The 18,127-nt window shown below is 33.1% G+C and overlaps 1 protein-coding gene across 1 annotated transcript in view; it reads right to left on the bottom strand.

Annotated features, from left to right (window-relative positions):
• Positions 1-18,127, bottom strand: part of CCDC73 (coiled-coil domain containing 73) — a 256,081-nt gene that overhangs the window by 41,483 nt on the left and 196,471 nt on the right. Inside the window, 3 exon segments of the mRNA XM_019738516.3 lie at positions 4,495-4,533; positions 17,078-17,152; positions 18,023-18,058. Of these exon segments, the coding sequence (XP_019594075.3) occupies positions 4,495-4,533; positions 17,078-17,152; positions 18,023-18,058 (150 nt within the window).

The raw sequence follows: 18,127 nt of genomic DNA on the forward strand, positions 1-18,127 counted from the left end.
AGATCTTAAGTTTACCTGCGAAGCCACTACTATCCATAACTAAACATTGAACAATAATGAGCCATATTCCAATCCTCTAAAATAATTCTCTAATCTAGAGAATTCTATTCACTTTCAGAAGATGTGTAGAAACCTCATGTGATTTCACTGAAAACTGGTCTAAAGGTATTTTTTCAATTCAAGGAATTTTACAATTCAAATCAATTTTTACATAGCCTTCATAAGAATATTGTATCCTGCTTTATTTATGGTGGCCAAGACATGGAAACAACCAAAGTGTCCTTCGATAGATGATTGGATAAAGAAGATGTCGTATGTATACACTTGGAAGACTACTCTGCAATAAGAAAAGATGAAATAATGCCATTTGCAACAACATGGATAGATCTTGAGATTATTACACTAAGCAAAATAAGTCAGACAGAAAAAATCGAGAGCCATATGACTTCACTGATATGTGGGACATAAAACTGAAAGCAAAAAAGGAACAAGACAAAGAAATAAAAACTCATACTAGACATAGACAATAGTTCAGTGGTCACCAGAGGGTAAGAGGGGATGGGGGATAGAAAAGGGTAAAGGGGATCAAATACAGTGGTACCTCGGTTTTCGAACGTAATCCATTCTGGAAGACCGTTCGAGTTCTGAAACGTTCGAAAACAGCCAACAACTAGGCCTCAGGATCTTGCACTCAGTGGAAGCCACATGACATGTTAGACTTCCGAGGCATATTTGAAAACCAAAGCATTTACTTCAGGGTTTACAGTGTTCATAAACCGAATGTTTGTCAATGGAGAACTACTGGAAGGAGAACTGACTCTGGGTGGTGAACACAAATGTGACGTATAGATGATGTATTACAGAATTGTACACATCAAACCTATGTAATTTTACTAACCATTGTCACCCCAATAAATTTTAATTTAAAAAAAGAATATTGTGCCCTAAATATTAATACAGGTTTCCTTAACCTTTCAGTTAAAAAGTAGTGAATAAAATAGGTTTTCAAGGCCTGTAAAAGTTAACAATCCTGGTAACTAAAAATGCAGCAAAGATCAAGTGATTTCATAGGTATTCTCTACATACATACATACAGTTCTATACATATTAGAGCAATTTCTGATACATTCTATTACAACATCCTTTTCTCGAGGCCAAAGTCAAATTCAATTAAAATGCTATTTCAGTTGTTTGCATGACATAATTCTGATTATCAAATACATTAGCCTATTCAATGGCCTTGATAAATACTATAAAAACTTTCAAATCACATGGGCACCTAATATTGCTCACTAGCTCTTTAGGCCCATATGGGACTGCTCATATATGAATTTCGTTGACTGCCCTGATTTAGTTTTGTCAAGTTTGCCATTAAATGCATGACTGTCAGCAAATAGTTTAAATTCTTTGGGAAGCAACAACAAAAAGTAGATTGGTAACACCTGCCTGAGTAACCTAAGAACATTTTAAAGAATAATACAAATAAATTGAAGGTGTTATTAAAACTTTAGTATCACATACTATACCACAATAAATAAAGATTATTTTGCTGAGATGACTAAGAAGTAGCTAAGTACATACAGTTGTGTTCTTTTTACCTCTGTGAATTCATTCACATTATTTTTTCTTTTACATGATTTTACGACTAAATGTAAAAGACTCTGTCCACAAGAAAATAGTGTCAGGATTCATTGCTTTCCAAATATGTGCCCTCGTTTTAAACAAACTTAACCTATGAAAATCAAGATTAGAGAAAGAAAACACAGCACATGCATAATTAATGAATAGGGTGTGTGTGTGTGTGTGTGTGTGTGTGTGTGTGTGTGTGTGTTACTTAAAATCCTCAAGACATTTAAAATAGGAATCATTTGAAAACAATATTTATACAAAACTTTTTAGAACTACATTTATCAATTAATGGCATAGCTGCCCATTTCCCCCTTTTCTTATTTCTATGGGTATGGAGACTAATTTAAAAACCTTTGGAGATAAAATTAATTTCCCTTAAAATAATCCATTATAAGTAAATTTTAAAGGAAAAAATAAAAACCCCAAAATAAACATCATACATTCTTCATTTCTATTTTTGCAACTTATCTTTCCATTTCTTCAATACAGACCCAAAATAAATCAATGGGGTTCTAAAACTCACTTTTTAAAAACCTATGGTATCTTTAAGATACTTTTACCTTCTTAGTCACAAATATAAGATATACATTACTTTAAAAAAAATCTAAAGTTATACATACTTTGTGTGTATAGATACACCTAACATTTATAATCATGAAGATTATTTCCAGACAAGTCTTCAGTCTAAAACTATTCTAGTTAAAGAAAATATGTGGTAATTCCAAATTATGTGAAAACTGCAATACTGAAGATTCGTTTTAATTTAATAAAGAAAAATAAATCTTATAAGTCTTTTCTTTAGAGGAAAGTGTTATACAAAAACAGAAATAAAATATAACTAAAAGACGGTTGGGTAAGTCTTCACTTCATTCATTAAGCTGCTCAGTTATACAACATAGTAGTCATGGGAACACACAGGGAAGATTTTCAACAGTGACCAGACAGATCACAATGACAGTTAATTTGATGTTTTATAGTAGTTTGTTTTTATCATGTTATATTCCATTCTTTTTACTGTTAAGGATCAATGTGATCATTTGTTCAAGAGAAGGTATGGGTAATTTTAGAGATAGATGAATCTGTAGATTCATAACTGTGTTACTTTATCTAGAGACCTATCACTACCTCTACACAAAGATGAGCTTATTGAATTCGTAAAAGACAGAAACTTACTAGTGGTTCAGGGTTTGCCTACTGAAGATCATGAACTTCTTTAAAAGTTCCTTAATACTATTTTTAAAATTATTTCCTTTAGAACACTTAACTTTATCAATTGCTCCCCAAAGTCCTGCCTTGACACAAAGGACCATCTTGTTTCCTGTCTTCCCACAGAGACAAATAATGTAAAGAAAAATGTACTGATTTGAATAAGATTAACTGAATTACTGCGTACTGTATAGCACTTTGAATAAAGAAAAGGTTATCTGAATTATATAAAAATAATGTAAAAAGAAGAATATAAGAATCTTTAGAGAAAACATTATTTTTAACTTTAAGATCAATTATCTAAAATATATATAACATTCTCTAAGAAAGAGCATAAATTAAATGTATATCTCAATATATAAAATTATTTTAATGTAAAGTGATTTAATACTTTGAACTGTCAGAAAAAATATAACTATAATTCAAATATCATTTTAGTAGGTTCTTAAGAGGCTGTAATTCATATTAACAAAATGCTCCGAAGTGACCAAAAAATACCATAAGTATACTGCAAGTTTCCATGCTTTTTTTAAGATTATAAATATCTGTTTGATGAAATTTTAAAGTGACATAAAATAAAACACATTTTATGTTGCCTTTGATCTTTAACTTGTAGCCTCATCTCCCAGGTCAGAGGGCACATTATTCAATTTCACTGTATTTTGTGTAAAACCACTGTAGCGTTGAAGATGACTTTCAGTACAAATGTCATGGTACTTAAACCTAAACCAGAATCTAGTTTTTCAGTTTCTTAATTAAAATCATAGTTTAAAACAGTCTGACAATATTATCTTTATTCTTTCCAGTTGAACAGTGACAGAATTTTCACATCTTTTATTCAATCAAGCTTAACAATCTTTCTGTGGCTCTTTTATTTTCTATCACACAAAAACAATTTCAAGAAAATACTTACTTTATATTTTTGTATTTAATGTCATAAGAATGATTTCTCATTTCTTACTTCTCAAGTATATAATATATAAACCTTACTAAAAAATTAATTTTACTTGCCTTACTGTCTGCTCCAAAGAAGAATAAACCCACCCATGAAGCCCTCTGAAGATTTAAGTGGAAATGGGAGAATTTTGCTAATCAAAATTACAAAAAAGAAAAAAACAAAATCCTTTTGAATCAAATAAAGATAAAAAGAGAATAGCAAAGTAAATATTCCATAAAATGTTATGCTATAAAAATGCAAATATTAATTTTTAATATACTATAGAAGAGGAAAGCACAACAAATAAACACTTGTTGAATAAAGGGTGGATACCATATCCCAAGTGCTGTATTCAAATGCTACTTCATATTATTTTAATTTTGCAGGCTATAATTAATAACTTCATGTTTGCATAAATACCTAGAAAAGATACCATTAAGTTTTGTTGTTCTTATTTCTGTATTGTTTTATTTTAGTATAAGACCTCTAACAATAATTTGGGAACTGTGTTGAATTTATTTTATAATATGTAAACACTACTTAATCTAGAAATAAATTCATTTAAGCTATATTTGAAATTATAATTCAGTCCTTTCAAGAGGATATGAGTATCCAATTTCAATTGTTTGTTTTTAATATAAATGTCACATTCATATTGACAAAAATACTATGCACATTATGTATTAATCTGTGGGTGGGTGCATATTTTGTAATTTCCTTACCATTTCACTAACTTTCTTCTGTAAAGAATATTTAGAAACCTTGAAAAAATAAGGGGAAAACCGCATTAAAATTATTTAATTATCTGTTACAAATTCCTCCTAATGTTAAAATTATATGCTATAAATGTGGGTTTTATTTTTTATGCACTTTTTTCAAAATGTTATAACTTTTTTCCTTATAACAAAAACAATACATTCATTTATTTATTTAACACATATTTATGGAGCACCTAATAGTATATGCCAGCCACTTTCCTAGGATCCTGGGATACAGCAGTGAACAAAACAAAGTTCCTCTCCTTAGGAATCTTTATGTCCAGTAGGGGTAGTGGTAGACAGACAACAAAACATAAGTAAAAAGTACAGAAGTTAGAGTGTGACAAGTACTACAAAGAAAAATAAAGCAAGAGGGACAGCAAGAGCAGTTTAGTAGAGTCTGCTACTTACTATTAGCTCTTCATTGAAGAAAATTTTGATAAAACAAATTAGGGACAGGGAAAAAAGTTGTTTTAAACAAATCATCTCACAACCCAGAAATAATCATTAATACTTTGGTACTAACAGATTATTTTTCTATGCATTTATACTTTAAAAGAAAGCCAGTGGGGAGAGGAGTAATAATATATGTACTATTTTGTACCCTATTTTTACCTAATATATAACAAACGCCTTTCTACAACAAATTAATCTACTACATAACTTTTTAATAGCTACATAGTATTCCATTGTTTATACCACAGTTTACCAAACCACTCTAATTTTTGTAGGTTTATCCAGTTTTATGAAACTATTCTGCAATAAATATGCTTGTACTAAGAGCTCTGTAGTTATTCATTTTAGCAGGACAAATTCCAAGAAGCAGAATTCCTAAGATTTATTCATTTTTATAGACTTAACAATTTTTATATAGTCCTCCTGAGTGGCTGACCAAGTTAAAGTCCAACCAGCCATGTATGAGTGCTCATTTTCTTAAACCCTGCTTATACTTGGGAAATTTTAAACAAAAATACCACAGTCACTTCACAGTTCCTACGAAACAGATGTTTTTAGTACACTGCCTTGAATAAGCTGATAATTTTATTTCATTTTGGTGGAATGGATTATATATGATTAATTTCTTCAACAAATATTGAATGCTTACTATAAGTAAACCATTAATGTAGACACTGGGAGTATAATATTGGACAAAAAGATTCTGTCCAGCTTAAATTCTGGAGAATGTAGATAATAAGCAATATAAATAAAATATATTGTCTATTAGATATTGATACAAGGTGTGATCAAAAAAGTGTTTAAATTTAAAAAAATTATTACAGTAAAAGACACCCTGCCATTAATCCCCCTCAAAATACTACCCCTCACTTCAAACATACTTATCTCATCGTTCTTTAGTTGTGCTGTTGCGGCTGCCTCAATGTCCTGAATCGATTCAAAACATTTTCCTTGCATGGTCATTTTGACTTTGGGGAAGAGCCAAAAGTCACACTGTGCCAGATCCAGTGAATAAGGTGGATGAAGACACACTTTATTTTGAAATTGCCATACCAGAAGCGATGTATGACATGGAGCATTGTCATGATGGAGGATAAAGTAAAGACACTCATGAAAGAGGACTTCCAGAACTGCTTCAGAAAGTGGCAAGAACGATGGGATAAGTGTGTTCGAAGCGAGGGGGAGTATTTTGAGAGGGATTAATGGCAATGTGTCTTTTACATTTTATTTAAACATTTACCATATTTTTCAATCACACCTCGCAAGTGCTAAAGAAAATGAATAAATCAGGGAAAGGAATGACATAGGATGGGTGAGAAAGTCCTTTCTGAAAGGGCAACTTTTGAGTAAAGACTTGATAGAAGAGAGGAAGAGTATTCCAACAAGAGCAAAGGCCCTACGGTGAGAAAATGTCTGGTGTGTTCCAAGAACAGCAAGGAAGCCACTGTGGCTGTAAGAGAGTAAGCAAGGGGAAGAAAAGAGCAGGAGTAGGGGAAGTGGGAGGGCCAAATCACTGTAGGTCTTTCAATGCATAACACAGATTTAGGTTTTTACACTGAATGAGACAGGAAGCCACTAAAGAGTCCCAACCCTGACTTACTCTTTTAAAGGATCACTCTGTTATGTCAGTGCTAACAAAGAACAAAGGTGGAAGCAGGGACACCACTATTAACTACTGCAATAATCCCAAGGAAAGAGGATGATGAAAGAGGACTAGGATGTTAGTAATGCGTGGCCTGAGAATGGTCAGAATCTGGATATACTGTGAAAGGAAAACTGAAAAAATGTACAACAGAAAAAAGGGAGTTATAATTAATGAGGAAAGAAAAGACAAAGAAGTTAATTTTCAGGAGAGGGAGATGTTAAACATGGTTTTGAACATGTCAAGTTTGAGATGTCTTATCAACATCCAATGCCCGGTTTGGGGCTAAAGATGAACATTTGGAAGTCCTCTGCATGTTGATCCGATTTTAAAGACATGAGACTGGATGAGATCAGAGTATTTTTTTGAGGCATTTAGTTTTTTTGTCAACTTTACAGGGCCAGAAAGTGTCCAGAGCAGACATTATTTCTGGGTGTGTCTAAGAGGGTTATTTCTGGATGAGATTAGCATTGAAACAGTGAACTCAATAAAGTAGATTATGTTCCCTATTGTGGGTGGGCCTCATCCAATCTGTTGAGTGAGAACCTGAATAGAACAAAAGGCTGAGAAAGGATGTATTCATCGTGTTTACTAACTGCCTGATTGTGCTGGGATATTGATCTTCTCCTGCCCTTGGACAGGGATTTATACCATTGATTCCCCTGGTTCTCAGGCTTTCAGACTCAGACTGGAATTATATCACCGGCTTTCCAGAGCCCCCAGCTTGCAGATGGCAGATCATGGCATTTCTCTGCCTCCTACTTGTATGAGCCAATTCCACATAATAAATATCTTCATATACATATATAGCAGTATATCTCCTATTGGTATACACCTATTTCACTGGAGAACTCTTAGTAATACAGCTACCATTAGCCAAAGAGAAAACTAACATATCTAGAGCAAATTTACCAAATTCTTTCAGACACAAGTACCTCTGCATTTTATTCTTTCTGAATCATGATTCACAACTACACTTTATCAACACCTCTGGAGTACTGCCCAACTTCAAAAACTACCATGTATTTGCATTCTTATAACAGATAAGTTGAATCTGAACATAACGTAATTTGACTGACATGAAATCTTTTTATGGATGCTGTACATAATGATTTTTTTATTCCAAAAATCACAAAATTGGTTCATAATATCAGATGTAAGCACCTTTCTAACACAAAAATAAAGCTACACTGACACTAATTAACGTATTAACTACAGAAGGCAATTTCAAAGATAAAGTACAAGTGTTTTCTTATTACAGTTCTCCCTCTCTCAATGGAAAATTTTATGGCAAGTTGACTGTAAAGTACATTTCTTTAAAGCAAACCTTATTTTTCCATTAATTAGATTTATGCTACTTGGGAATAAAGTCCCTCAAAATAGTATGTTAAAAACATTTAACCCATTCCCCTTTCTGAACAATTCAGTCCTAATCCACTAGGTGGGGTAGAGCAAGGTAGGTTGTCCATGGGGAAGAGGTGAAGGGGTCGTGGCGGCAGCATTCCAGACAGGGTATCAGCACTGAAGGGGCAAAAGACGATGTCCCCATGAGGTGGAGGGCAATCTACTGTGGGGAGTCAGAAGCTGAGTAGGGTGAGGAAAGTGACCCTCAAAACCCCAGCTCAAGGTGTCAGAGTCCAGGCAGGGAGAAGAGGGCACCCACATTAGGAAGGATGGTGCAACAGAATGGTGGACTGCTCACATACAGGGGAATTTATCAAGTAAGTAAACATATTAAGGATAAAGAAAGTAGTATTTCTCACTGTAAGAGGATAGAAACATATAAACAAAAAAAGGAAATAAACTAAAATTAACCTTGTGGTTTTGGATTGGAGTTGGAGGTAACATGAATTCATGGTTTTCAATATACATGATTGATAGAGAAATAAACATAATTATAAATGTGTGTATATGTTTGTGTGTATGTAAGGACCTACATAGATTCCTTAGCTCTGACCATTGAGAGGGTCTGAGCACAGTGACACCCCAAGAGTAATCTTGGTTCTACATACCATTTTCCATTAAAAAGAACCAGGACAACATGGAGAAATGATTTGTTCCAGGACAAGGTCAGGTAAAATACAAGGTGTTCCTAGCACATTTTGATTATCTGAAAGCAGGAAAATGCTAAAAGAATGATGAAAACATATCCAAAAGACTCAGAAATCAGCTTGAATAGACTCCCACCAGCCAAACAAAAGATGATTTGAGCATCAGAATAACGATAGTCATAAATTTTAATCCATTGAATAAAATAAGAAACTATGAGCCTATAGAGTATAAATAAAAACTATGAGTCTATAAATAAATACATATATTAAAAGTTTGGTGAGAAACAATATATAATTTCAAAATACCTTTCTATAAAATATTCTGATTACAAAGGGGAAAAGAGTAACTTTCCAATAGAGAAACTTGTCAGATAATAAAATTGTCAAAGTGAACATCACCAATAATGTAACAAACTGAAATCATACCCTATCTGATTGGGTTCACTTATAGGAACAAGGCATATTTCGCTAATATTCCTGTCAAAGATACATTGCCTAATCACGAGGAAACATCATACAGAAATTGAGGGACAGCATACAAAATAACTGGTCTGTAATCTTCAAGAGTATCAAAGTGTTAAAAATCATGAAAAGACACAGGAATTTTTCCAGACTGAAAGAGATTCAAGAGATATGACAACTAAATGCAACATAAGAGTCTAAGCTGGATCTTTTTGTTATAAACAACCTTATTACGACAACTGGTAAAACCACAATAGGGTGTGAAAATTAGATTATAGTTATGTATTAATGTTAACTTCCTAATTTTGAGGGTTGTGTTATGGTTTTGTAGGAGCATGTCCTTGATTGCAAGAAAGATATACTACAGTATTTGGGGTGATAGGGCATCTATCAGATTGTCATATTACTCTTAAATCATTCAGGAAAAGTAAGTTCTTCGTATTATATTTCCAATGTGTCTGTAATTTTATGATTTTAGAAACTACAAAATTACCCAAACATCTAAGAATTCCTCATGAATAAACGTACACACTTAAAGTTCCAGGAATTTAGTTCCTTTTGTCACTGTGGTTAGGTAAGGCCTCATAAAATTAGGCTTCAATAGTAGAACCAACATATTATATATTAAATATGCCTTCAATTCTGTAAGAGGAATTAGTATCTTAATTATAAATTCAGTAAGTTTAAAATTTAATGAAATAACACGATGTCATACAGCTTTAGAGTTGCAAACATTAGAGGGTCATCGATCCCATTACTCCCATTCAGTTTTGACCAGCTTATATCTATGCTCTTCTTTATGCCTCTTCTGGGAGAGTAAATGAAGACCTCTCCCAAACTTCCTTACTCCTGATATCCAGAGTAGGGAATGTAGATATGTTATTGCTTCACAAAATGGTCTTGTTTGGAAAATGCTGATGGTTTTCAATTTCCTCATTTTACCTAAAAGAAAGCCGAGGCTCAGGAAGACACAGTGCCTTAACAGAGGATCATGTAATAAGCCGTAACAGGCAGAAACAACTTACTTAAAATCTAAAAAACAATCAGCAAAGTCTCTATTTAGCCCTCTAGGCACACTGTTTACATAAACAAAGTTTAATTTGTCAGGTAACTTAGATCTAGGCAGGTGGCCTGCTCTAAACCACTCCCTTTGAAATCAAGTAATATGGTACCATGATCATAAATAGAAACAGAATACATTCAAAGAATCCATTAAAGCAACAATAATTCAACTTTTGGTGTGTAGCAGTTTTGTTTTGTTTTGGAACTTAATAAGTAGAATCCCTTGGCTATGAGCTCTTTAAGAAAAGATACAATCTGATTTCTTATTCCTGGTATCTACGGTAGCATAGGGTATGACATTATGAAAAGAAAAAAGGAAGAGAAATCAGTAACTTCCTAAGTAAAAGAGACAGGGAGGTTGCTACATGATGGTTAAGAGGCCGTGAACTTCCTTTGCTTAGTGGATTTATATATCAGATCCATAATTGAACAGGAACTTCCCTTAAGCTTCTTTAACTTGGAGGAAAAACATTACAAGAATCTTCATTGCTCTAGATTTTCATGTGTCATGTTCAGCAGACCATGAGGTATCCTATACATCACCTGTATTATGTCACAGATTGAACAAGGCAAAACAAATACTTACAGCACTTACACAGAGGGTCAGCCTGTGCAAGAAGAATTTCTTTTACTTTGAAATTACTCACTACATTATCCAGATAATTAAACATGCATGAATGACATCAAGCGAAAACAATTTAAGAAGAAATACTAAAAAACAAAGCACTTATAACAAAACTGACATATTTCTTTGTTGGTATTTTAGTAGAAAAAGATGTAACATTTTTAAGAAATTAGGCAAAACGAGCTAAGTTATGCCTAGTTTAAGACACTGTAAGAAAACAATCAGGAAGTCTTTTACAATAGCTATAATGGTAATTTCTGTTTGCTCTATTACAAGAACAATTTTTTTTTAATTTCCATAAATCATAAGGAAAAAGTTTACCTAGTGGGACTACTATAAACTGAATATCTGAAGTATGATAAGAATCACTAAACTATAACTATATAAATTTTAAATAGGAGACTTAAATCTCTATTTCTTAAATCTCTATCAACTTTAATGAATATTTCCGTATATCATATTTCAACTTCATCTTACCACACCTTTACTTTTTCATCAACAAGGTAACATTTACATTTTGTTCTGTAACCATAATTAAGTCTTCCATGCTTTGATTTATCGGTCAATTATAAAAAATGGAGCCACAGTGTTTACATCATTACAATCAATATAAATATTGGTTAATACAGAGCCCACCAGGGTGCTAATACTACCTATCCTTCTCTATCGGTCCAATGTGCTACATCAAGGATGATTTTACAAGGGTCAGGACCTAAATACCTTCTCTCTTTTAATATTCTATTAACTGCTCAAAACCATCCCCAATGTTAATTGCTTTATGCTTTATTTATACAGTCATCCATTTTCTCTGGAGTTTTTAATCACTTTCGACTTTTTTTTTAACTGAAAAAGATACAAGGATTCTTTACTTTATCATTAAAGCCTTTCAGCCTCTTATTCATCCAATCTGAGGCATGGAATCCATTCTCTTATTTTTACTGAAAACATTCTTCTTGGAACTCATTGACATTTTGTTGTACTTAATTTTTATTCATTTTGTTACATCAAAGTAACAAAAGAAATCCAAAATAAAAATTGCCTAACATCTCAAATAAGGAGAATCTAAACAGTGTAAAGACAACTGGATAATAATCTAGAAAAATACAGACTTAGATCCATATCTCATATTCTGTTACAAAAATAAACTTCAAATGATCAAAGATATAATGTGAAATTTTAGTAGATAGGAAGTAAAAAAAGAAAACATGGGCAAATCCCTTTATAACTTTGGAGGGGTGAAAGCCTTTCTAACCATGACAAAGTCCAAAAGCCATAAAAAATAAATAAATAATTCATGGCAAAAATTAAACAAAAATGCAAAACAAACAAAATCAAAACACAAATGACAAACTAAACTATTTGAGGTTCGGAACACAGACAGTGAGGGCTTATTTCCAAGAAATACAAAGAATTCTTGGGAGTGATAGCAAGATGGCAGACTAGGAGGTCCCAGCCCTTCTACACACACAAATACACACACACACACACACACACACACACACACACACACACACGATTTAACTACTACCTACAAATGAAAACAGCTCTGGAAGAGCTCTGGAGTATAATTAAGAAGCTGCAGTAACACAGTATAGCACAAAACACAAGGATGGCCAAATAGAAAAGTGTAGGAAGCATTTCACCTGTGTCATCCCATCTTATAGGCTCAGGCAGCTCAGCACCAAAAGGAATGACCTCAGCCAACTCCTTCCCAACAAGGGAAAAGGAGAGCTGGAAGACACCAACAGCTTTCATCACTGAGGACTCCAGCAGATCTTACTATTACTATGAACACTAGCAGACTTCATTGCCAAGGACAAGGCCTACGTTGACCCCACTTGATGAAGATGCCTAGAGCCCATGCCACTATGCCCCTCCTTGGAGCCAAAAGTACCACTGCTCCCCCCACTGACCCAGAGCTGCCAGACTCAGCACCATACCTGGTACTGCCACACATCCAACCCCACCAGCACCCTGGCACCCACCAGTAAGTGAAAGTCTATATCCATTGGAGCTAGTGTTAAAACCCTGGAAGAGACCACTACTTCAATTGCACAAACACCAAAACAAGATTACAAGGAACCTGGAACAAGGAAAAAGCAAGAAAACAGGACACCAACAAAGCAACATTATAAAATTCCAATAAATGACCCCAAAGAAAAGAAGATATATGAACTATTTGACAAATAATTCAAAATAATTGTTTTAAAGAACTCAGTAAACTATAAGAGAACACAGAAAACTCAAAGACATCAGGAAAACAAAACATTAATAAAATGAGAGATCAATAGAGATAGAAATCATTAAAAAAACACAAAGAAATTCTAGAGCTGAAGAATATAATGAATGAAATGAAAATGCAATAGAGAGCTTCAACAGAGCACTCCATCAAATGGAAGAAAAAAACAATAAATTCAAAGACAGATCAGTTGAAATTATTCATTCAGAGAATAAAAAAGAACAAAAGAGAGTGAAGAAACCCTGTGAGATTTATGGACTACTACAAAAAAAAAATCAAGAAAAAGAGGCAGAAAGCTAATTTAAAGAAATAATGGCTGAAAACTTCCCAAATTTTGGGAAGGAAATGCACATCCAGATTCATGAGGTTCAAAGGACCTCAAAACAAGAATACACTGAGACACATTATAATCAAATTGTCAAAAGTTTAGGACAAAGAGAGAATTTTGACAGTAGCCAGAGAATAGCAACATATCACATATGAAGGAACTCCCATAAGATTATCTGGATTTCTCAGCAGAAACCCTGCAGGCCAGAAGAGAGTAGGATGATATATTTAAAGTACTTAAAAGGAAATACTGCCAATCAAGAATACTACATCCAGCAAAACTACCATTTAAAAGGTGAACGAGTGATCAAGTCTTTCGCAGACATACAAAAACTGAGGAAGTCAGTCACAACTTGATTTGCCTTATAAGAAATACTTAAGGAAGTTCTTAAAATTGAAATGAACACATGCCAAACAACAATGCAAAAGCATATGAAAGCATAAAGGTATATATAGTAGACGAATACCAAAAAATGTAAGACTGTAATGATAATGCATAAATTACTTTTAACCCTAATAAAAAAGACAAAAGACAAAATTTTGTTAATGGATACACAATAGAAAAAGAAACAAACTCTGGCTAGAAGAACATACAGTGGGGGGGGGGGCAGTAAAAGTGTAGCACTTTTATATGCAATTGAAGTTAAGTTGTCACCAACTTAAAATAGATGGTTATAAGATATTTTATGCAAGACTTGAGATAACCATAAAGATAAAAACCTATAACAGATGTACAAAAGATAAAGATTAAAAAAATCAAAGAACATCACTACAAAACACATTAAATAACAGAAGATAAGAAAGGACAAAATGTATAAAACAACTGCAAAGCAGACAAAACAATAAATAAAATGAAAACCATAATTCCTCACTTATCAATAATTACTTTAAAGGTAAATGGATTAAACTCTCCAATCAAAAGGCACAGAGTGGCTGAATGGATTAAAAAAAACAAGATCCAGTGATATATTATCTACAATAGCCTCACTTTAGATTTAAAAAAACAGGCTAAAAGTAAAAGGATAAAAAAGATATGCCAAATAATAACCAAAAGAAAGCAGGAGTGGCTATACTTATATTAGACAAAACAGATTTTAAGTCAAAAACTGTCTGTAGAGACAAAGGTCATTATATAATATTGAAGAGTCAATTCAACAGGAAGATATAACAATTATAAGTATATATGCACCCAATATCACAGTACCTCAATATATATAAAGCAAGTATCAACAGATTTGAAAGGAGAAATGGACAGAAATACAATAAAGTAGGACAATTAAATACCTCACTTTCAATAATGAACAGAATATCCAATCAGAAAATCAATACAGAAACAGTTGCCATGAACATCACTATACATCAAATGGACTTAACACACATATATAGAACTTTCCACCCCACAGCAGAAAAATATTGGGTGGAAAGTTCTACGCGGTGTAATCAAAAACTACAGTGAATGTTTAAATAAAAAATAACTTATGACAGTAAAAGACACATTACCATTAATCCCCCTTAAAACACTCCCCCTCTCTTCAAACACACCTATCCCATCGTTCTTGCCACTTTCTGAAGCAGTTCGGGAAGTCCTCTTTCATGAGTGTCTTTAGTTGTGCTGTCATGGCTGACTCAATGTCCTGAATTGATTCAAAACCTTTTATGGTCATTTTGACTTTGGGAAAGAACCAGAAGTCACACGGTGCCAGATCTCGTGAGTAAGGTGGATGAGGACACACAAATGTTTTCATTTGACAGAAACTGCCATACCAGAAGCAATGTGTGACACGAAGCCTTTCTGTTGTGATCAAAGACTATGGTGAATGCTGCTGCAGAGTGCCATCCAATGGAAAGGCAGGATCAAACCTTAGTGACAGCGTGGGGCAAGTTTCATCTTGTTTGGTGCAGTCAGTCAGTGTGAGCTACAGTAGAGAGAAGGTGTGTTTTAAAAGTGCCATTAATCATGGATCACGAACAATGTGTTAATGTGAAATCGGCAAATAGTTTCATCCTCCACCATGACAATGCTCCGAGTCACACATCGCTTCTACTATCGCAATTTCTGTCAAATAAAAACATTACGACGTGTCCTCATCCACCTTATTCACTGGATCTGGCACCATGCGACTTTTGGCTCTTCCCCAAAGTCAAAATGACCATAAAAGGTAAACATTTTGAATCGATTCAGGGCATAGAGGCAGCCACGACAGGGCAACTAAAGACACCCACAAAAGAGGACTTCCAGAACTGCTTCAGAAAGTGGCAAGAATGATGAGATAAGTGTGCTCAAAACTATGGGGGATATTTTGAGGGGCATTAACGGCAATGTGTCATTTACTATACTTTTTTGTTATTTAAATATTCACCGTATTATTTGACCACACCTCATATATATGAATTGCAGAAAGTTCACATATAGAACTTTGCACCCAACATTCTTCTCAAAATCTCATAGAAACAGACAATAGTTTAGTGGTTGCCAGAGGGTAAGGGGGGAGGGGTAGTAGATGAGGGTTATGGGGATCCAATATATGGTGATGGAAGAACTGACTCTGGGTGGTGAACACACAATGGGATTTATAGATGATGTAATACAGAATTGTACACCTGAAATCTATGTAATTTTACTAACAATTGTCACGCCAATAATTAAAAAAAAAAAAAAAAAATGGACTAAGGACCTGAACAGACATTTCTCAAAAGAAGATACACAAATAGCCAACAGGAATATGAAAATGTGCTCAACATCACTAATCATCAGGGAAACAAAAATCAAACCCACAATGAGGTACCATCTCACTCCTACTAGAATAGCCATGATAAAAAAGATAAGAGATAAACATTGGTGAGGATGTGAAGAAAAGGGAACCCTTGTACTACCTTAATCAGACTAAAGGAAGAAAGTTTATCATCTGCTTAAATAAGTCCACACGACGGTGTGAATTATCTGATTAAGGTAATGACCATCAGAGGCCTTCCATTGTAAAAATATTTTACTCTTTGTAATTAATGTTATCTATAGGGTGATATTTTGAAATCACGTGTATATCTTCTCCCACTACAATCTTTGACTGTTTAATCTCATTTGATTGTTTGTCTCTCCTACCAGAATGTAAGCTCCTTACAAGGGCAGAGATTTTTGTCCTTTTTATTCATTGCTGTATCCCCAATGCTTAGAACAGTGCTTTGAACACAACGACCTTCAATAGATACATATGAAATGAAACAACATTAGTTGTATACCTCTGTATTCTCTGATACTGTGAACAGCTTAGAGGCAAAAGTGATGTTTTCTTCATCTTTGTATTTACAGAAAATAGGCACATTACTTAGCAAATAATAATGACTCAATCAATGTTACTTTAACTTTTAAGGACCATGAGTTAATCTGTTATAATATATAGACCTGACTTGTTTTCCAAATCTATAAAGTACTAAAAACAATATCTATCTATTTAATTATATTACTATAAGAAATAATAAAAATTATTTTAGTATTTCTTTTTAAAATTAAAAATGAAGTAAAAATCCTTCTAATTTGAAATTCAAGACTTTCAGGAAAAAAAGTACTAAATAATGTATCATATATGAATTTTTTGTTAGCTTTGCTTTGCTATCTTACATGTTTAGTGACGTTTTACTGATACAATGCTAAAATGCCAAATTACTTGTTAAGGAATACTAATTACCTGTAATGCTTTTAATGTTTCCTTCAATCCTTCTATTTCTTTTTCTTTTATTTCCGTAGCAAGTTGATATTTTCCCTTTAAGTGAAAAACTATATTTCAGTATTTTCCAATGTGAATTATATTATTAATGGGGAAATATAAGAGCTCAAGAACCAAAATTTCTGATTTTAACATTGTATCTGCACTACAGGCTTTAAAGTTGTATCTGCACTACAACTTACATTTCTAAGGGCTTCAAAATATTACAAAATTACAGTGAGTCCTTTATAAGATTAGAGCATTCCTGAGAACTTATGATACTATATAATTAAGTAATTCATATAGCTAGAATAAATATATTTTAATTAATGAGATACAGGTACTTTGTCTTATAAATTTAAGGATATGGGAGAATTTTTTTTAAAAGTCTTTTGCTAAAAATAACAAACTGTAAATTAGTAATATTATAAATGGTATGTTCATGAAAACATGTTATTAACCATTAGTCAGAGGAAATATTTAATGCCAGATGAATTTATAGGATTGTTTGGAGTTATGTCCTCTTTTCCAGTTGGTCTGCACCCAGATGTCAACCATTTTAGTATTTTTTAACAAAGGTAATTATATTGAAAAAGCACTAAAAATATACTTCATAGAAGCATTGTAGTAGAGTAGAAAGAGCATTAATTTGGAGTTTGAAGAGATCTGGGTTCTAGTGCCAACTTTACCACATCAAAATGGGAGTTTCAACTTCAGCAAGTTATTTAATCTTGCTATACCTCAGTATTCTCAATTGTACAACAACAGAGGTTAAGTAACATGATTCCCTTGGGTCCTTTCTGCTCCTAAGATTTTAACCAATTAACAGTCTCCATTAGTTTATTACTAATGCTTCTTTCCATTATGGTGAACAACTGATACTTAAATACATTTAACTATGTTTTAAATTATTTAAAAAATTAATACCTTTTCGTCTTCCAAGGCACACATCTTCATTTGCAACTGATAAAAAATTTTAAATATTAAAATACAGTTAAGTAAACTGTTAACAGTGATTTACACTGGCCAGTG

Source organism: Rhinolophus sinicus, chromosome 14 (genome assembly GCF_057876585.1).
Source record: "Rhinolophus sinicus isolate RSI-liver-muscle chromosome 14, RSI-T2T, whole genome shotgun sequence".
In the NCBI taxonomy this organism is placed as follows: Eukaryota; Metazoa; Chordata; class Mammalia; order Chiroptera; family Rhinolophidae; genus Rhinolophus; species Rhinolophus sinicus.